The 21,611-nt window shown below is 38.7% G+C and overlaps 1 protein-coding gene across 19 annotated transcripts in view; it reads right to left on the reverse strand.

Moving 5' to 3' along the window:
• Positions 1–21,611, reverse strand: part of adgrl2a (adhesion G protein-coupled receptor L2a) — a 108,090-nt gene that overhangs the window by 22,483 nt on the left and 63,996 nt on the right. For 9 of the 19 annotated variants that reach the window (XM_055221102.1, XM_055221108.1, XM_055221103.1 and 6 more), the window contains exons 6-12: positions 9,453–9,743; positions 8,131–8,234; positions 6,707–6,892; positions 5,382–5,420; positions 2,791–2,974; positions 1,380–1,502; positions 400–605 (exon numbers count right to left, since the gene is read on the reverse strand). In XM_055221102.1, coding sequence (XP_055077077.1) covers positions 400–605; positions 1,380–1,502; positions 2,791–2,974; positions 5,382–5,420; positions 6,707–6,892; positions 8,131–8,234; positions 9,453–9,743 — 1,133 coding nt within the window. The remainder of the gene's footprint in view (positions 1–399; positions 606–1,379; positions 1,503–2,790; positions 2,975–5,381; positions 5,421–6,706; positions 6,893–8,130; positions 8,235–9,452; positions 9,744–21,611) is intronic. The other 10 variants (XM_033965797.2, XM_033965794.2, XM_033965793.2 and 7 more) reach the window with 3 other exon arrangements.

Consider the following 21,611-nt stretch of genomic DNA (forward strand, 5'->3'; position numbering starts at 1 on the left):
CTATATAAGAGCTTTAATAATATAATTGTTTGATTGCCTGTCTCTGGAATTGTAGTAATTCAGTGATAAAATATGAAGTCCTGCGTGCCCCTCTGGGAACTATGGTGACAAATTTAAAAAGATAATTGGGTACTAAAGTAATTTCATCCAAGATTGTACGGCTAATCTAGACTCTAATTCAAGCCACTATAAAAGAAAATCATTTATATCCCAATTTTGATTAACGAATTATGTTTTATTAAGAATTCACTTAAAGACTTTTAATTTGATGTTCGGTGGCTTAAATAATCTACCGCCTGACCTCCGCCAGACATTACCAATTCAAATGGAGGATCCGTGCCTACAGTGGATCATCCCTCCTGGAGTTTTTAATATGAGACGTCTGCTCTATGCACTCACGTCGATGTGCTCCAGGGTGAAGACCACGGGCTCGTTAATGAAGACGCGGCTGGACTCCTTGTTGATTGAAGCGGCGATGATGTCCGAGTTGACGGCCACAGAGACGTTGCGACCGTAGACCTCGTTGGCCATTTTGATCGTGGCGTTTTCAGTGCTGAGGAACTGCCCCAGGTTTTTGTACAGGACGAAGACAAGCTTGGCGACTCCTACACAGAAAGAAGAAGAAATGTGAACGCTGTTTTCAATGTAGCAAACAGCAGTAATGAAGTTTATTTTAGGGTCTGAAGCCAAGCCACGAGAGAGGAAACTATAAGTGTGTGAAATCTGTCTACATTTGAGAATAACAGTGCCTGGAAATGGATGATTCATATGTATGTTATAAATAGTATCTGTGAATCACTTTAGAGAAACTATTGGGCTGTGGGTGTGAATTGACTTTTAATGAAGCATAATCTGCAACATTTTGTAAGGCAAAGTTTAGGTTAGTTTGCAGAATTTCAACTGTTGAGATTGATGGAACTGTAATATTTCAATGTACCTAAACACATCCTTCATCATTACACACTTTGTTGAACTAATATTTAAAAGAAATTTCTAGAAACTGCTCAAAAAATCAAACCAGTCACAATCATATAATTGACCATATTCTGCCTCACCTACTTTTGCCTCTAAACCACAGTTTCTTTGTGGTGGCGCTTCCAGTTAAGCGGAAACCTAATTAATTTCAATGGAAAATTTGAGAAAAGTTTTGCCTGATTTGTGCAAAACATTCTGTGTTTATGTGACCAATAAGTCAGCACTGCACCGATTCTCTGGGAGGCTTTAAAACAGCTCTGCAGTCTGTATAGAACCTATTTGCTGACATGATCGGCAGCTCCATGCAAAATAAAACAGCCCGACTGACGATGGCGGTGCCCAAAGCAACTTTTCAAAATAAAAGATTAATTACATAATACAGACAGTCTACTGGTCAAACTTACCATTGCGGCTGTTGAGTTTGACCGTATTGGCCGACAGCTGGATGGAGATTCCCCCTTTGCTTGACTGTGGAAACTTAAAATCCTGGACTTGGCCGTCGGTGCTGAGCACATACACGTCCAGGACTGAAGGAGGAAAAGGTTAAGATCAGAGTCAACATTTTACTTGCAAAGACATAAAATTGAAATAAGACTATATTGATACAAAAGCTTTTTGTCCGGTCTTTATAGTGCGGGGGTGGGGGGGCGCGCTGATGGCTTCACTAAATCACACAATGATCTCAATGATAAAAGCACCATTCACAAACCAAGGGCTGATTTCATCCCATTAAGACCCAAATAGATGTGAGTAATATATGATCAAAATCTTAAATGGCGGTGAATTTTCTCTTTCATATGCAAACATCAAACAAAAACTGCTAAGGAGGATGCGTAAGATAAACAATGCAGTTTTCTGACTCTGCAGCAGGCTAATGCTCGCATTAATGTATAGAGTTACAAGGTCTAGACACACACATTTGTAACTAAGCGAGCGCAATCACAGAATCCAGTCCCTTTAATTGTCCGATATACATCACTTTGTCAGTAAGCGACTCGTTAAACCTAATATGCGTTGTTTGGCTGTTCCCTAGAGGTTTAAATGCTTATTATGAAAAACAAAGTCCCTTCTTTTTAATGTAGTCTTGTTTCCCCATCACAAGAAACAAAACGCCCCGTGTACAGTACTGTGCAAATAGCCTGGTTGTTAGGAAAGGCCATATGAAGAAATTGACTATGTATGTCTATGGAGGAAGCATTGCACAAAATGGCAATAAAAGAACAATCAAATAGAAGGAAGACTATGGGACCATTTTGTGTTTGCAGTGGCAAAAATAGTGCTCAGATTTGGACTTGTTTTTTTTTTTTATTTGGACAAGAACTAGTAAAGAACTCCCTAAAATACTTGTTCTTTTAGTGTTTTTTTAATATTCTGAAGCCACCTGTATTTATACTTATCTGTCTTTTGCGATATTACTAGCTCAAATATCCAAAAGCAATAACTTCACTCGTAAAATCCCTCTATCTATCTATCTACACACACACATCTATAATCTACAGCAAGATTCCAGAGACATATGCTGCACATTACTATCACAATAATAACAATAAATTTACAAAATCTAGTCAACTTTTATTTATCCATCCATCCATCCATGTTCTTCTGCTTATCCGGGGCCGGGTCACGGGGGCAGCAGTCTAAGCAGGGACTCCCGGACTTCCCTCACCCCAGACACTTCCTCTAGCTCCTCCGGTGGGACCCCAAGGCGTTCCCAGGCCAGCCCTCCAGCGTATGTTTTATTTATAATTTTTTGTATGACCTGTATCAATTTATCCATTGTTGGTTGTACTGTCAAATACTCCAAACTTGACTCACTGATGTTGTCTGCTGGTACTTTGACAATAGCAGGCTCCATGAGGTTGTCTGCGAGTACAAAGGCGCCCTCCTCCAGCGTGTCAAGGAGCATGGTGGCAGCGTGGGTCTGCTCTGTGCTGTTCATGTCATGCCACGACTTCAGCGCTTCCGGTCGGAGGAGGTTGTCCACTGTGTCCACTATGGCCTGTGTGGTAACAAAATGCAGAGACAAAATAATGCAGAGATGTACACTAAAGACACTGACGGGGAGAAGTGGCATGCGTACAAATGAAATGAGTGAATACAAGGGTAAACAATATACGCACAGCCATGAATATTGAAAGAGTGAAATTAAAGATATATACTTCGAAATTAAAGATATACTGTAACTTTTCTGTTTGCTTCCATGGAAAAGTTATTGTTTTGCCTGCAATTTTCCACAGTAATGCACAAAACTTCTATCTTAAAGCTATTTCATTATGGCATTTTGTTGCATAGAAAAACGTGCAATTTTATTTTATTTATTTTTACTACTTTCTAGCTTTTCTATATGCACAGAAAACAACAAATATATTAAATAAGATATGTGGAATTATGTAGGAAGGAAAAAAAGTGAAATAACTCAACTAAATATTTTTAACAAAGCAAAATGTGTATTTGAAAATAATAAAAAAAACAAAATGCAAGTTGTTGTTTTTTTTTTCTTTGCTACATAATTCCATATATCGTACTTCATATTTGATGCTTCTGTAGATATATATAAAATTTATGAGATGATGTACCCAAACTTTGGACTGGTAGTGCATATTTAAAGCAATACCCTAACCCTCCAGCAAAAAAAAACAAACTTACATATAGTTCACCTTAAAGCAGTTGATTTATTTTTGAAAAGCTAAAATAAGTTTCCACATTTACTGCTTGTACTTGAGAAAGTCATCAAAGTAGACGTAATTTTCTGTATCATCGACAAAAGCGTCAAATAAAGGAGAAATAGGGTAGCGGCGTCACGGGAGATGCAGCAGATTCCATTTCAAGGACGTTACATCGGTGGCCACACAGCGGGGTCACAGCGGCGAGCCAATCACAGCTCAGACGAGTCTTTTAAAACTCGGAAACTACAACAACTAAGAATGTCTTTAACCACAAATTATTTGGGAGGAAGAGTTCAATAGCTTAATTAAACTATATCTATCACACAAGATGGACTGAATTTCTTTGTAACCTGAAGTCACCCCAACCTGACCAGACAGAATAAATTGTCCGTACCAGACATCGCAGTTTTTTTTGTACCTTGTGGAAAAAAGAAATCAAATCAATGAGTCTAATTAGGTAATCAATGCTGGCGACAGCTGGAAGGGGAGAGGAGGGTGGGGAGGTACTGATGTGATGGCGCATCAAGTATGGCAGGTGTCAGATAATGCTGAGTCAGGCAAACTTCACCCAAAAGTCACCAATCACATTAAGCCTGGCCCCCAATCAGCTAAACGAAATTACTGCGAGTATGTATGTAGATGAATGTAATATTTTGGCGCTATCCGAGACGAGTACCTATTCCGCTAGCTCTTTTACGGCCGTTGAGTGGCTAATTAGCGCAATCCATTTTAATGCCCTCCCAAAGGAGATGTATCTGGATTGAGGGGGATGACTTTGGTGGCAGGTGGAGGACACTGATCTCCCTAATGGTTGAAGGGAGGGATATTTATGGCTTTTGATTTGTGAATTTTGCAACAATAAAAAAATCCGGAGAAATCGCTTAACCTCCTTTTAGCTGCGTACATCTTAAAGTCGTGCATCCAAAACTAAGCGACCTGCGTGACCTATAAAAGATTACATGTGTCCTTGTGAAACGTGAGAATCTTTTACAAGACAGTAAAGGGCCTAAGGATAGTGCTTGAGTAAAAACAGCTCAGATAAATCACAATTGTATTTGAAAGCAATTTTACGGCAAAGGAAGTACCTATTAGACAAAGTGTATGAGCAGTAACGTAACTTAAGTGTTGGTCATGAATGAGGATGGGATGATTTTAAAAACTACACATGCAAATCTATCCACAAACAAATCAAAACATACCACAAATACAAAGTTATTTCAGTTGTTCAACTCAAACTTAGATCAAAATATAAATACAGAAAAAAAGACGATATCATGGCGATGGTTTTACAGGTAATATATTCCTAAACAATAACAATAAATGAATGTTTGAATGTAGCCTGTGTCTGTATATAGGGCTCTCATTTTGAACTGAACAACTGAAATGCATCTTCACAATATCAGATGTATTGCACAGCGCTGGTAAAATAAACATTAGGAGGAAAAAAAAAACAACAACACAATGTCATGAACCTGAAAATGAGGAGGAAAAATACACAGAAACAGTCATAGCACAGAACAAAAGGCAGCTTTGTATTTGGATATGACTTCTTTTTGACTTCGAAATCACTTTGGCAAACTACAGTACAATAACTATGTGTGAAGCAATTACTCAAAAAAGCAGAGGATAGGGAAAGAGAGGGAGGAGGTACATGACAGTGCACAGGGTCCATGCACGGACAGAGAGAGAGATAGTGAGGGAGGGAGGAGGGGGAGCAGGCTGCAGCTGTAGCTTCAGTACCTTCATGTACGCCCTGCATGTCCTTTCACGCTTTTGAAGCTTTTTTATTAGAAAGAAAGAGCACAAACAGGCACATACTGTAATTTTGGAGACACTTTAAAGAGCCCTGTTGATTTATTTACCTAAAGGACATAATTGTATCAGATCGCCTCATGACAGACAGAGCAGTAGTGTACAGGGCAACAACGCTCGACACGCTATTTATGAAGAAGGCTGTATCAGATGTGGAACGTTACAATTCTGATTACACAAATTGCTGAAATTGGTTAAAATAATGTGTACTTTCACGAGAAGGTCAGAGGTTCAAACCAGCTCTGTGAACAGTAGTGCAGTCTTAGATTTGCACGTACTTACAAATAGATTCTTAAAGTTTTATTAACTCATGGACTGATACTTTTGTTCACTAAGTATAGTCTACAACTTCAACCCTGTAGGCCTGTCACGATAACAAAGTTTGATGTGCGATATATTAATGATGATTAATATATAAGAAAATATAGACGAAAAACCCTGAAGTAGAATTATCCCCAAAAAAACTATTCTAAACGTAAAATATTGTTTAAAAAATCACGAGCTGCAATAAATAAACAGCAGAATTAAACACTTTAGTACTTAGTTTGTATCTGTAATGAGTCATAGAAATTATTTATTCAATCGTTCACGTCTTGTGTGCACATGATAAATATTGACCTCCAAAAAATATTGTTCCAGCTTCCATATATTGAACAATAAGTCGATATAGTAATTCTCGTGACAGGCCTAGGCGTTGGATGGGGGGGGGGTAAAGTTTAAGTACTGTTTACCCAGGACATAGTGCAAGTACAGGCCCCTCTGTAATACACTTTTGTATGTATATGTAGTGCGGGCCCCCCAAGATGATGTTTACCTAGGACCTAGAGTTTGGTGCTACACCCCTGCAAGGTAGTATTAGTGTTACTAGTAGAATAAGTCATTTCTTGTTTTGTTTTTTTTATTTATTTTATTTTTTTTTTTTTCAGGCTTAAAACTTTGCTCGGTCATACACAAACACTGTACTTGATGTTTTGAAGACTTACTACTGTATTTTGTGAAAGTCTGATTAGCGTTATGAATAAAGTTGATATAGTATACTCGACCTCACTCATTATTTTGGCTTGTATTTGTAGTTCCGTTTGGATATAACTGCTAATGTGTAGACAATTAGTGTACTTTTTTCTCATTTTTTTACTCTCAAAAGAAACTAACTAAATGATAAATACAGGCTCCGCTCAATCGCACTAGAGAACTACACTCTAGTCCTTATAAGTTACAAGTACATGACACTTCTGTAAGGACACCCGTGTTACCTTGTTGAAGCTCCGCCCCGCTGAATCCTTCTCGCTTGGCCTGAGTTCTTGCAGCTGTGCGTCCAGGATGTCCACCAGCTGCTCCATCAGACGCACGGAGGAGCTGACGTCGCCCGCGTAGATGGGCCCTTTGGTGTGCTTGGCGAGCTCGTTGGCCAAGTTCGCTGCATTCTCTCCGGTCCGAATCTGCGGGGGTTTAAACAGTGAATAATGTTCTGGAGAATGCAAGGAGACAGACTTTTGTTTCGCTGCTGTTTTTCGAACTTTAAATCGCACTTGAGTGAGTCCTTGAAAAAGCAAAGAAGAAAGAAATAGTTCCTACGGTGGTTGGAAGAACAAAAAAGCTGATATAACAGGTAACACAGAGCTAAGAGATTAACAAATTATCTTAAAAAATTTTGTAGAAATAAATGGTACTCATGGTTTTAGGGGATGATAAATCAAAAGTAGAAATATAAATCATAATTATAAACATTACTGCATAAGCGCATCTCCATGGTAACCGTTCAGGGGTGTTGCGTGTCCATATTTGTCCGTTCCTATCAAACTTGAATCTATAACAATAAATCAGCTCCATAGTTCATAAAATTGAAAAAGTTACTCATTTACGACACATTACAGTTGACTTTGCACGCAACTGGACGTTAGACTGGTGATCATAATCAGTGGTGGAAGAAGTACTCAATTTACTCAAAGAAATACTCAAGTAAAAGTAAAAGTATCAGGTGAAAAAACTATGTAAGTAAAAGTATTAAAGTAACTGTTTTAAAAGATACCTTAAGTATTTTACACAGAATTTTAGATCTAATAAAGCTTAAAATGTATTGAGTTTGATAATGATTTGTGTTGAATTTTGTTCAACAGAAACAATTGATTTTTTTTTTTTTTTCCTAGCTGCTTTTATATTTTTGTTCGCTCAAACTACAAACGTGTTAAAAATAAACCCCTCAGATTTTTCATTGGGTCTCAAGCAATAATAAAAAATGCTTATACTTTACAGTCCTGTTCAAAAATGTAGTACAGATACCTTCCCTCAAATGAAGTGTAGTAAAAGTAAAGAGTACACACCTTAAAATGTGTTCAAGTAAGATACCTGAAATTTTACTTAAATACAGTACTTTATGACTTTTAATTTGTCACGTTCCACTGCTGGTCATAATGTTTTGCCTGTTCAAAGTGCTTTATGGTCTCGTTCTTATTGATGCTAATTCTGTCCTTATGTTGTGCTGAAAGGTATTTTGCAATAGAAAGTTTTAATAACTGCCTAATTCATCAAACTTATTGCACAAAGCCACGCGAGGACGCCCACTTATAATTCACCTGCATTTGCATTTGATTTATTTAACTGAAATGTTTACATCAATCATATTTAAATGCAGAGAGTCAGTTGAAAGCACACAGTGAGACAGAGTGCGCATACAAACCTTCTGGGCGATTTGGTTGACCCAGTGGGAGGTGCAGTTGCTGAGATCAGGGCCCCTCGGGTGCCAGGCCCCAGTGGAGAGGACACATAAATAAGACGCTGTGCCTGACGGGGAAAAACAAGAACAGAATAGTCATGTATCATCAGACCAGATTCAATTTAGACTTTTCCTGATGATAGGTTTCAAAGAGCAACTGAATGCAGATAAAACAACCAACGTGCGCACAATTAAACAAGATGCCTTCACTTCATCAATACTAAAATCATTTCAATGAAGTCAGAGAACAAATTAAACCATGATGGGTTAATTCTCAGATTCTTCTTCCACCAAATGCTACCAATCGCTCCTGTCCTTATTGTTACGAATGCCCGGCGCTTTGTTTTCTTTGTCCTAATTAGCCTCACGTCTGATGTACGCTAACAGGATTTCACACACAATCAGATGAGGGATGCTCTTCTCTAGGAAGGCTCCGGGGACACACGGCTGAGCCCGCCGTCACACATTGCAAAATCATGTTTCCATGTCAAATGACACAGCAAAAGCCCAAAGCCTTACTACAGTCCTGTTAGTCAGCAATTGCTCATGGTGAATAAACAGAGCAGTGTGAAAACGGTAAAAGCTCCTTTCGTTAAGCCGCTCTTCTGCTTTTAATCTCGCGACGATAAAGCATTGGTTATAATAATATCAGCTTTGCCATTTGCCATTGGTTAGTTTAAAGTTGGCATTATGATGTCTTCATACAAATGACATTATGAAGTAGTATTTTCACACTTGATTTCAATACCAAGGAAAAGGCTTAATGTTCAATATTCATTTTGATATTGCAATAATAATAAAAACACTTTTTTAGTCAACAGAATGTTTTAACACAAATGAATTGCACTTTCATATATATTTCATGTAACATTGTGATTTTATACTAGTTCTGATATAGATCCAGACCTTTAAAAAAAGGTCACATTCTGAATATCTAGTTTTCATATTAGTTTTAGTATTGATTAGTGTCTGAGTTTCTATACTTTTGACATCCTCACTATCGGGCAGTGCAGTGTGAGAGTTTCTACGGACTTCAAATTGAAGCACTGAGGAATTGTCAGTAACTCAAAATGACGCAAATGTTCTTGTCCTTAGCGTTAGCACTTTGATGACCTTTTCCTACAAAAATATAATTGAGTTATACAAGCACTCACTAAAAAGCTTGCGCAGCATTATCTAAAGGTAAAGATTGTTATGCACAATGCTCACTCTCCCTGGACTCATAAGGTCACACTAAAGCAGCACAGACACCATAGGCCCTGGAGGTGCAGAGGAGCCCTGTTTACCTCTGGTTCCCTTGGGGCAGGGCCGCTCCACCAGCATGCCCCTCTGGGTCTCAGGCCACACGATGTCTCTCTTCTCTGTGGCCTCACAGAAGCGCACAGGGAGGGGTACGGACTGCGTGGTGGGAGGGGACGTTGTCTGAGGGGGTTGCTTGGCCGCTCCTCGGTTGCCCCCCTTTACGACACTGGTGACGGTGGTGTTGCCGGATGCTTTGTGTGCGGTGCTTGTTGTTGTGGTGGTGGTGGTCCTCATGGGCACCGGTGACGTGACTGTTTCAGACAATGTGGGAGCTGCTGAGGCAGGAAAGAAAGAAACAAACAAAGGGGATTTTAGTACATTTTCTATGTGCAGTTTCATATATTTGAACTACTGGTCAGGAATGTAAAAGTTGCACATCCTGATTTTTATGGGTAAATGCAGGCACTTTCAAACACCCCCAAGTAAACTTACCTTAAGATACTATGCTATGATTAAGTCACCATGTTGATCACAGTAATGGCATTATATTGTATAAGCAGAGGTATAAAAAGAAAAGAGTTAGCAGCAGTTTTTGATTTTGTTTGTTTTTTTCTCAATAAAAAGACATTCTACCCAAATATTTGCAGTCTTTGCCATTTGATAACTGCACCTTTTACAATTTAGATGAGTTTGTGATTATGTTTATGTACAGCCCTGTGTTTTTGTACTGTCCAGGAACATTCAACTTCAAGATTAAATGGATAAACGTACACAAATATATTCAAACACACTTTATATACTATAAGATATGATTACGACACATTAATGATCAAACTAACGTCATTTTGAACTAATCTTTGGACAAAACGGGTGGTGAATTGGTGACAAAAGAATATGAGAGTACAGAGCTGTCTGTCTAAGGCCCATAGTAGCTTTGACATACTTTTGTTATACCTGCAACTTCTACCCAAATAAGTTGAATGAATAAACAGCCAAAACAAAACATGTAACAGTTTAAAATGTAGTGGTAAAAACTGAATCCGAATGCTCTTCTTGTCTCGTTGCTTCAGTGTAAGGTTAGCTCATTAGTTTGTCACCTGGTGCGTAGGACAGACAGTCAGTATTCAGCTCAGCACATTTTAATGCATTTTCAATCTTGACCTAGTGGCAGACATATGTCCACTCTAAACTTTAACACTCCCTCTTGTACCCATCACATTCCATTTATTTCCCTGGCCTAGCTTATACATACAAGTTCCCCGTTGAGTAAATTGCTGCTAAGTGCCTAGTGCTACAAACATATTTGCTTTTCCAACGACTATGCCTCATTCAAGCCACTCTGTCTGCAACAAACAAGGCAATAATTACAGTAACATCTTCCTGCCTGACGATCATTTATGCTTTGGAGATTTTGTGGTATTAAATTTCACTACTGCAACACAAAACTTGTATCCTGTGCTGCCTGGACAACCATTTCACAGTAGCTGCAGTTCCTACCACCACAACTCATAGACTGATAAAACAGGTGTGTAGTAACTCATGCAGCGCTCCAGGCTATAGCATTATGTCTGGGGGAAAACAGTGGGCTCTGTACATTTAACAAAAGCCACTAAGGAAAATCTATAACAACATTTTTCACGCTGTGGCTGTGCAGTGGAGAAGTGTAAGGTAAAAGGTAATTACAGTTTACAAGAGGTGACATTGTGATCCATTAAACATTATAGAATTCAATTTAAATGCATAGTACACCTGTTAAAAGTATTTGTATATGTTGCAAATAGTTGGCCGAGACGCACTCTGTGTAAGGCCCATACACTCCATAGCCCTTTCAAACCAGGAGATGTATGTATGTTTATATATATTTGAACATACTGTACATTATAGACATGTGGTTACATAAAATTGTGAATCAAAAAAGTAATTGAACTCCAAATTGACTAATAATATTAAAAGTTTGAGTTAAAGAAGACCTATTGTGCTTGTGTCTATAGTTATAATCTATGACACCCATGGATCATTACGCTATAATTTGGACATTTTAAAACGCAATATTAATCTAAAACGACTTAATAAAAGAAACAAGTCTGCTCTATTCCACGTTAGAAAACTGCTCAATGGGAGCTCGTATCACTGATTAAGAAAATAAAATTGGAGAACGACGTAAGTACAGAGTAGTGAGCGTATGCCGGTGGTGGTGAAAATGAGTTGATCAGCAAAATGGCGTCTTGAGAATAAGCGATTCAAAATTGCTCAAACACGAATCACTCCAAAAAAAAACTTCAGGTGAGTAAATGGTGGGGGTAAACATCTATAACATGGTTAAAAGCTCTAAAAAGTCCATTTTGAATAATAGGTCCCCTTTAACTAATGACCACAAGATTTTATTTAACATCTGAATATTTAAAAGTTTATATAATGCTTGTCATTAAAATATTACACCAAAATTTGTGTTTTAAATGCGTTTTTTGGACTAACAAAGGTGTTATGAATATTAGTTATCACAAGGCAACGTTAGTCTCTGTCGTGCCATTAAACTCCTAATATTTGATTTTGAAAAGTCTACGGAGAAAATATGAAATTTACTTCCTCAACGAGACTGTTGAGCCAAATTCCAGTCCGATGATAGTACCCTGATGTTCTAAAAATATGTGTACATAGATTTTAAATGCAGCGGCACATCAATCACAGTGTCTCTGATTTGAATGCGGTCTGCGTAGTGAATCTAATCGTATTTGAGTGCTTTGATTTCCTCCATTAGGCTGCCCGTGGAGCATGCAGCCAATGTGAAGAGGGGCTGCTACACTGCCTCAGCCAAGCAGGGCCTCTGTACTAGCACACAAAGCACTGCGATGAGTACGCGAGGTGGGAGGATGAGACGACCGATGACAGGGAAATTATAAAACAATGAATTCATCCAAGAGAAGGCAGTTTCTATTCTGTTTGCATTTGCTGTTGTAGTCTCAAATGCAATGGCTTTATTACACCTTTCTGTGTATATCAAACAAATGTAAAATGACAAGGGACATCATTGTTTAGGCTCTAACCAGGCAACAGATGCAGCCATGTCTCGAAGCAGACAGTGAGATTTTGATTTTATGAGTTGCTTGTGCCATAAGGGAGTAAGAGCATAAATCTGCAGCATGGAAGTGCAGTTGAAAGCAGAGAAGGTGAATCCAGGATATGCTTAATTCCCCAAACAGTCCAACAACAGTTTTTTTTTTTTTTTTTAAATCAACAAAGCCATGCTTGTATATACATAGACAAGAATATAAGGGCAGTGTGCTAAAGACTATATTTACAGATGCTGGAGTAAGACGAGCGTAATTAAAGGCCTCGAGAGAAAACATTTATTTTGGTTTGTATTATACTATTTATATAATATTTTTAAAAATGTGTGTGTATAAAAACCCAGAATGCACAGCCTGATGACAAAATACAGTGGCTGTACATAAAGATTTTAAAAACACAATTCACAGATATTATTATTATTATTATTATTATTATTATTGATGTTTTCATTTTATTTATTTTTTTTACAAATGGATTGTGTTTGGAGAAAAACAAGTACCTGTGGTTTCATAAATGCTGTGTAAAGTAATGATCAAAGCTAATTTAAATGAACATATAAACTACCTAATTCTCTTCCTGAACACAACAAAACAACAATACGATTCTTAAACTTTGTATCAAGTTGTGTCAGAATATACAAGAATTATTTTTTTTATATTCTCCTTAAATTTTATAAAAACTATTATAGACCTGTACCAGCCAATCAAGCACCACAATTGAAGACCCCCAACCAATCAGTGAGCATTTCCCCCACTACTGTCGCTATCACTACCCAGTGCTTAGTGTTGAAAGATGAAGGGGAATCTCCTGTGAACCTGGCTGCTACCTGCGGTGAATTAGGTCCCACTGACCAGAGCTATGACTCCGAGTGCTGTGCATGCAACAGGGAGCCTACACCAGCTTCAAACAGCGAAGAGGGTGTACACAGCTGACTGGCCTCACCCCCCCTCCCTCTCCTGTCACCTCTGCCGCCCCCTACCTGTATCCTTTTACTCAACACGCTGAATTTTTCGGTCTGTCACTGCAGTGAAGACAACCTGTGCTTAGTGTCCGTCAACCGCTGGCATTTACACCTGTCTCCATTCTGCACCAATAAACTTGTATAGCCAAAACGCTGTTCAAACAAGCCCCGAAAAGGTGAAAGTGAAACCAAATGCTTTGCAATGTCCTCCAGTCTGGCATAATATTATGACTATGGACAGGTGTAGAGAATTAAGCATTACAGAGGCACCTGCTTGTACATTTAATTAATTACAGTAGCACTACGCCACCTGCTTTTTCATGAACATGTTTCAGTTTGGTATGACATGTTTCTACCTCAATTATGAGTTTTTATTAAAAAATACAATGGCAAACATCCAATCTTAATCTGAGCTCGGCCTGTTGGCATCACCTGCCTGTCAAAATGGATACAGATACTTTTTTTTTTTTTTGCCATATTGAAAAAAAAAAAAAAATCAGCCCAAGCAATGACAACCCTCAACCAGAGAAATTATATCTGCGCCTTTAAGCTAGACCCACGATAAATACTGATCCTCAAAAATAATAGTTCAATCTATCATGTAACGAACGCTAAAACGATATAAAAATTCTCGTAACAGGTCTACTTTAAAGCATGTATAGTACGCAAAATTGAGTTTTGTGAGATTTAAGCCATGTTAAATCCCTTTATTATCAGTCTGTTACATCTCCAAAACTCAAAATGTTCTGCTGCTCTGTTCTACCTTGTGACGTCATGAAGCGCTAGTTTTCAAGTTAGCTGTTACATTTTACCTTTAGTTCAGTAGAGATGGCAATTCCAGGCTTGAAATTGTGTAGTTTAAAAACACAGTGGAGCACTTCCTGTTCTATTTCAGAGAAGAACTCAGCCTAAATATTTAGGGTTTGTGTGTTAAACATGTGTGAATGAAACAAAACACAACTCCACGTCTGTTTTTTGATGAGAAAATAAGAGTATAACACAGATCAGAAAATAGGGTCATATGTGCCTTTTAAGCAACAAATGATTATTTGGGTTTTGTCAAGCTCCAAATTATGATTAAACGGGTCATAACTGCTCTTTGGGGTGATCTGTTCTGGTTCAGTCCAATAGGTCAGATCCAGTTTCCGAGGAAGTTCACGCTACGTCCAGTAATGTGTCAGAGTACACAGTAGTTTTGTTCATATTGCCAGGTGCACATAACATAGCATATCCACTGGGTGTACTTTCCCACACTACATCACATACTGTAACTTTGACAAATGCAGCCAAATGCGCTCTGACAAAGTGTGTAAACGATTATTTGTTCCTTTTAGAAATATCTAAGTCAGCGTTGCTTGGCAAACTTCCAGCAGATTCCCCTAGAAACCGTGAGGCCCTTCATAGGTTTCTCATTTCCAAAGTATGAAAGATGATGACGATAAAGCCGTGCTCTCCATGGGTGGGGAGTTTTGGAAGCAGACAGAAATAAAATGAGTAAGAATCGGTGTTGGGCAGGGTGATTTAAGATAAGGCTCTCACGACTCCGAGCTATAAATCAAAGAGGCTTCTGCTGTAATCCAAGCACATTCCTTTGGCATGTCAACTAACAACTGTATCTTGTCTTCACCCCTCAGTCTGGAGGCCTGGCTGTCACTCAGGAGGCCGGCCTGTCGCGGCTCGCTAGGAGGTGCAGTCCCGTGCTCCAGTTACATCCTGTACAATTAGGTCCCTTTGAAGTGCATTTTTATCATTCATTTCAACTGCTATCTATCTGTGTCGGCCTAATCCACTGCAGGGGTAATTAACGTCAGCTCTATTAATGGAAAGCCAAAAGAACTAAAGGGTAAAGGTAGAACGTAATGGAATACTTTTGCTCAAGTCAGTCTAGTCTCAGTGTTTCTTTGGCACAGGTGTTCAGCCAGATGCTCTACCTAAATCTCTACTAAATAATAAGTGAAGTAAACTAAAACATTTTTGTGCTTAGTGGCAAATCTGCAGTAAACTTATCTCATATTTTCAAGTAGGGCTGTGCTATTAATCAAGGTTTGCGCGGGTTGTAACCGAGAGGTCTACAGCCAATCCTCTGTCAGAAAAAGCAGGTGGTTTGAAGCAATTTGGAGGAAAGAAATTGAAAATTGAAGTTTTTTTGTTTTTTTTTAATAAAAGCTATTTCTAAAAGTCTGAACGCCACTTTTATTTGCTGTTAATAATACAACGTTATCAATGCACATGTCAAAAAATGTATTATTTTTATTTGCACAGTTCTAAGTTCAAACCTCTCTTTTGGTGGAAGTAGCTGCACTAAACAAAACCACAGCGATATGCAGAAAAGTATTACCAAATTATATTATAAGATGAGTCCTGTTACCTCTGCTAATGACTGAGTACAAATAGAATAAGGGCAAAGCTAACACTAAACAAAAAAAGACAATACAAATGAATGCTTTCCCCGTAGTGATATGTTTACAGTACATCCCTACACGACAGCTGTACATTAAATAGACCCATTAACTAAACATGCATAACCACTAAAATAATCCTGTCAGAAGCATTTACTGCTCTGTAACACAATTAATCCCCTGTCCTCTGTACTAAACAGGCTAATGCGAATGCGAACCACACCAGAGAGATTTATGCAGAAACAATGCCACCTCTGACCACTGCTGCCCATTCTGTGCAGCCTATAATCCTGACAGCCACACAATAATCTCATTACCTTTATACTATAGCCTGCTTTAATGTAATCCACTCAAAGCTGCAGGAATTAGCCCATAGGTATTCTTGCAGGCAGTTCCTTCTCCACACCAGTATCTCAGCGGATAGGTTTAGCGCAAGTCACAGTGAGGGATGACTATTGATCTGCTACTAGTGCTGCCACTTCTAAATATGTATCACCCTATTCTTAGTCATGGGTTTCACCTTTCTGTTATAGGCGACATTTTCAGGACTTTTGCCCATTCAATACATACAGTATTTTAATAAGAAAGGTTAATTGCTATGGCCACGATGCTAATTTTCACTTTGAAAACCATGGATAGTGCTCCCTTCATAATGAAAAAAATCACTTGAGCTTATGCAGGTCCATCATCAGTACATTAGATAAATGTGTAGTATATGTTCTACTTATTTCCATCTCATCCTCTCTGGGTAAGCCAAAGTGAATGTTCTGTCCCTTACATGTTGCGATTATGTGGTTAAGGTTTTGTGCTTAAAAAACCCATGAAAAGTGCTTCACAAATAGCATTGAGCCTGTGTGATCCTCTGCATTTATCCAGGCTTATAACTAACATCAGAAGATACTATACCTTTAAAGGTCCGCTGTGTAACTTTTCTGGTGGGGGTTCTGCCTCTTGCTTGTCTCCATGAAGATGTTATTGCTTAGACTTGTACACTTAAGTTTGGCATTGAACTTATCTATTTAAGTGTTATTTAATTATGGGTGTATTCACTGCCCATAAATACCATGAAAAGCGTGGAGTTACTTCTCCACAGATCTGGCCTCTAATTTCGCTCGGTGACATCACCTGCTTCACTCCATGGATATAGATGTTTAATGCCACTGTGAAACATTCCAGGTAAAACAATAACAAGCAGCTGGTGAACCCGCCACCAGAAAAGATACATTGTGCACCTTTAACTTTCTTGATCTAAAGCTAAATTGTAATATAGTGACATTTTGTATCAAAAAGTGAATGTTAGATTTGAGCATAACAGATGAAGGGAATAATTCTTCTAGAAGTTCATATCAGACCCTTTCATATCTGAGTTCGACTGTACTGACTTATACTCTTCATAAGTGCTTCTTGTGATGGGACACCCACGCACTGGTACTCTTCTTGAACAGGCTGTACTGTGGCCGTGTTATTATTACCACTAGTGCTACAGGTCTGGAGAAGATGACAGGAATCAGATGAAAGGAAGCTCGCAAACATATGCACGGTATACAGCCACATACACACACACGAGAGGAGCCGGCCTCTGTAGTTGTGCCAGGGTGACAAATGCAATCTGACAGCCAGTGTGTCTTTTATATTATGGTTAATGGCTTCACTTTGAGCAGGCACGGCACACTGCTCGTCAGGCTAATCTTTCATGTGCGTTATCAGCTGCTGTTTATCTTGCAAAGGAGTCAAAGAGCTAAGGTAACACACGGATAGCATTTGTTGTAGCTAATTTGCCACATTTAAACATATTGGGATTTAGCAGTCTCTCGCTGCAGCGGCTGTGAATTTACAGAGCAGTTTCTAGAACAGTGTTGAGTGAGAAGTTGTTCATGCTAAGTTCAAGAAATCACACCATTTACACAGCTCCTGGTGGTAATGATCTCCTAATGAAAAAGGAATGCAGCAAGTTAACAAGTCAGAAAATAAACGTATTTCTCTCAGCTGCTATTGGACAAAACCTGTGAAGAAATACCAGTCAAATTATAATATGTGTAAAATAGGTTGTTGATCTGCTGCGGGGAAGAAAAAAAAAATCATTGCATATTTTGTTGTTGATATAGACGGTACAATTTCCTTGGAACGATGCATGCCGTCCTTTCTTCCCAAGTTGCACACCGTCTCAAAATCGAATGGAAATCCGTCTTATAAAACATTGTAATGATTTATAATACATTTGTGATGCATTTTGATATCAACAAATAATAACAATAATACACAAAGGAAATTGGATTACACGTCGTTCACAGCGAGCTCCATTGGCGGCGGTGGAGGAGAGCGTGGCACATGATTGCTTGTGTATCAGCAGTAAATATGAGAGGAGCTGAGTGAAAATTCACATCAGTTCCCACGAGTCGCGTCCTGGAGAGCAGCATGTGTTCTTGTCAAAGGGAACAAAACGTGACAGTGAGATCATGTATGCATTGTTACAGTATTCCAACATACGAGTAAATGGACCAAAAGGATCTAGGAGGTATATGGTTAAATCTTCCCCAAACATGGGCAGAATTTTGTGCTGGGTACTCCAAAGCGTGGAAACAAAGCAGGGAGCTGACCTTAACATCTGTTGTGGGACTAATTCTGGTGATGTGATGAGAAATGTTCTTTTATAGAAGGTGTCAAACTCGAGATCTTGACTTGTACTTGTCACATTTCGAGTTATGCTTAAAAAGTGCTTTAAAAAAATAAGTACATTCAATATTTTGTTAAATGCGCAATTAGAAGTATATGTCTTGTAATAATGGTAAACAGTAGAGATTGTTTTTCTTTCTTTTTTTTACGTTTTAACAATCTGTATACTGGGAGCTGGAGGACATGTCTGGGGTGAGGGAAGTCCAGGAGTCCCTGCTTAGACTGCTGCACCCTGACCCGGTCCTGGGTAAGCTGACAAAAATGGATGGATAGAATTGGTAATTGAAATATTCCACAATATAGCATAAAATGTATCTATATCAATGGAGACATGCCAACAGGCCAAGTTACAGGGCAGATCTGTGGAGAGGCGATCCCATTCAGAGTAAAAATGTGCGTTAGTAAAGGTATTTTTTGGCTATAAAAGTGCCTCTAATTAAAAAAATGCAAGATAAGCTTTGTTGCCTGGAATTATTAAGATCGTCCATTACATATTATAGTGAAGATAAGTGGATGCTCACTTGTTTTGAGGTACATGTCTGAAACACAGCATCAGATAAGATGTACCGCTGCTGAAAACTCCATGATATAAATCTCACATGTCAGGGTGAGAAGGGAGCCTTGTGATGTGTGGTAATAATTATTTCACTATGGTTTGTTTCACAGTCAGACGGTAATCAAACAAGAGACTGTGCATCCCCTTGGCTATACGTGGGACTCAGTGTGCCCATAATCTCAGCAGCTTCTGTTCTCTTTTAATATAAAACATCTCTGTCTGACACACTAAATCCTAACCCTGGGTTGGCTGTCTCTGCTTAAATCTTGTTTGCTGTCAGTGGGCACAGTGTGTTTAACAGCAGGCAAGATATAGGAAAAAGTATAATTCATCTTTTTTTTTTCGGCATCATAGAAAATTAGAGAAGAAGTCACAAGTCCCATGGTATTTCAGTATAAGGGTAAAATGATGTAGCTAAGATAAACTTTGAATCGTAGAAACTGGCAACTTCAGAAAGGCAACATATTAGACAACTATACTGGCATAACTTAAACAATGTATGTCCAAAATATGCACAACTTTCCGTTTCTGTGCCAACTGCGCAACTAAATTGTAAATGGTCACGTTTTTATATAGAGCTTTTCCACCTTTAAGGCACTCAACGCTCTTTATATCAAGGAACCACTCACCCATACATTCATACGAGGCAAGAAGGGTTACGTGGCTTGCCTAAGGACACAACGACAGCATTCATCTGTGGGAAATGGAATTGAACCGCCAACCTGTGGGTCAGTGGGCAAACACTCTACCAACTGAGCTTCTGTCTATGGATTTAAGTATATAAGCGCAGACAAGATGGATGGTTGGAAGGAGCTAGAGAACCAGCCACCACGCCCCCTAAAAGTATCAGCATTTTAGTCTAAATAACTACGAAATATTTAAAATGATCAAAAATCACTTATAGTAGATTATTGAGAAAGTTTCACACAATAGTCCATTTAAGAAACCTATGTAATCCCAGTGAAGTCTCCAAAATCTGTGTATTTAATCTACTTTCTCGAAATGCAGAGGCTGAAGATGCTCCTAAATCCCGGAATGTGGTGCTTACTGCCCTCATTGAACTTGATTTGAGCAGTCTGAGCCGGGCTTTAGCCTGGCTTCAAGAGGGACGCCAAACAATTACACACACACACATGCACACACACTGCACAGCAAAGGCCCAGCACGCCTGAGAGACCACGGAAGAAAGGACTCAAGGGCAAAGTTATGGTCTAACAAAGGGAGCTTGTCACACTCTTGCACAAAATCTACAAAATCTACAATCCCTGATCCTGCTACTACATTTTTCTCATGCAGCTATTAAAAGATTGTGTGGCGTGCCAGGGTAGTTGGTAAGCGAGTGAGGTCATGCAACTTTCACTTTTGTGTTTACAACATGATTTCTGCCCTTCCAGGAAAGTCCGAGCCCATTATTCCATATTAAAACAAATTTCCTGTCTCTCCTCTTTCACAGCAGGCTTTTTACACTGTGTGGTGTGGCCGGGTATTAAAGCTCTAAACACTACTCCCCTTCACTATCCAGCCACAAAGTCATAGTAGGTCTTTTAGAGATAGATCGATATATCGGTTGGCCCATATAGCCGATATTTGCACTTTAATAAATCAGCTATCGGCCTTAAATCTCCAGCATAGGCCGATATTTAGTTTTGGCCGACCTGCTGCCTAAAGAATACACATAATGCTTTATTTGAACACTTCAGTGCGGAGAGATAACTGCACAAAACGAGACTACACAGCTCGCTTATAGGTTTGGAATTAAAAATGTAGGCTGTACGTGAGTTTGTAGTAATTTAAACTATATCATTTGGTGAAAATGACCAAAATCTGCCCTACATATCGGTCTCTCTGGAGTCTAAACAAGAGGTGTCGGCATCAGCCATGAAAAAAACCCATACTGGTCGATCTCGAGGGTCTTTTGGAGTAAAGTGTGGACAGAACGAGTTGAACATTGGATACAAAGTGGAAAATGAAACAAGAAGTAAAAATGATGATGAATGATTGAGCTTTGAAGGGCATATTCCTGACAATAAGACTTAAGTGGGCAGCACAAAATACTAAGAGTAGAAACTTTGATTTGGTGAAATGTAACAATGCACGATTGGCCACTGAAGTCAGTCTAAGTCATATCAGTATGAAGCAATTTTATATATCAAGTGCAAGTTGCAATTTCCCATTACGCAACTTGTTTTGAAAACCTGACGAAATTTCAGTGAAGTTTCCAATTATAAGTTTCGAGAGAATTCTCTCTAAATAATTCAAACACAAATAATTTTTCATTTTGCATTAATAATGTTTATAAAGCCCATAATAAGTTGAGAGGACTTTTTGTTAGTTGAAATCTTACAAAGTTTTTATTGCATTACAAATTTGACCCATAAAAGTCTAACTTCAGTGCTTTCCTATTTATTCTCTACACAGAATAACGTGCTTGTCCGTTTAGGCGGTAGACAATTGGCCTACGAGAGTAAACAGCTGCTCTTTGTGCCATTTGAAAACAATGTAAAATCTCAACTATTTAGCAATTCATCTTGTCTATGTCTGGTTG

The sequence above is a fragment of the Periophthalmus magnuspinnatus genome, chromosome 4 (genome assembly GCF_009829125.3).
Source record: "Periophthalmus magnuspinnatus isolate fPerMag1 chromosome 4, fPerMag1.2.pri, whole genome shotgun sequence".
NCBI classification, from domain to species: domain Eukaryota; kingdom Metazoa; phylum Chordata; class Actinopteri; order Gobiiformes; family Gobiidae; genus Periophthalmus; species Periophthalmus magnuspinnatus.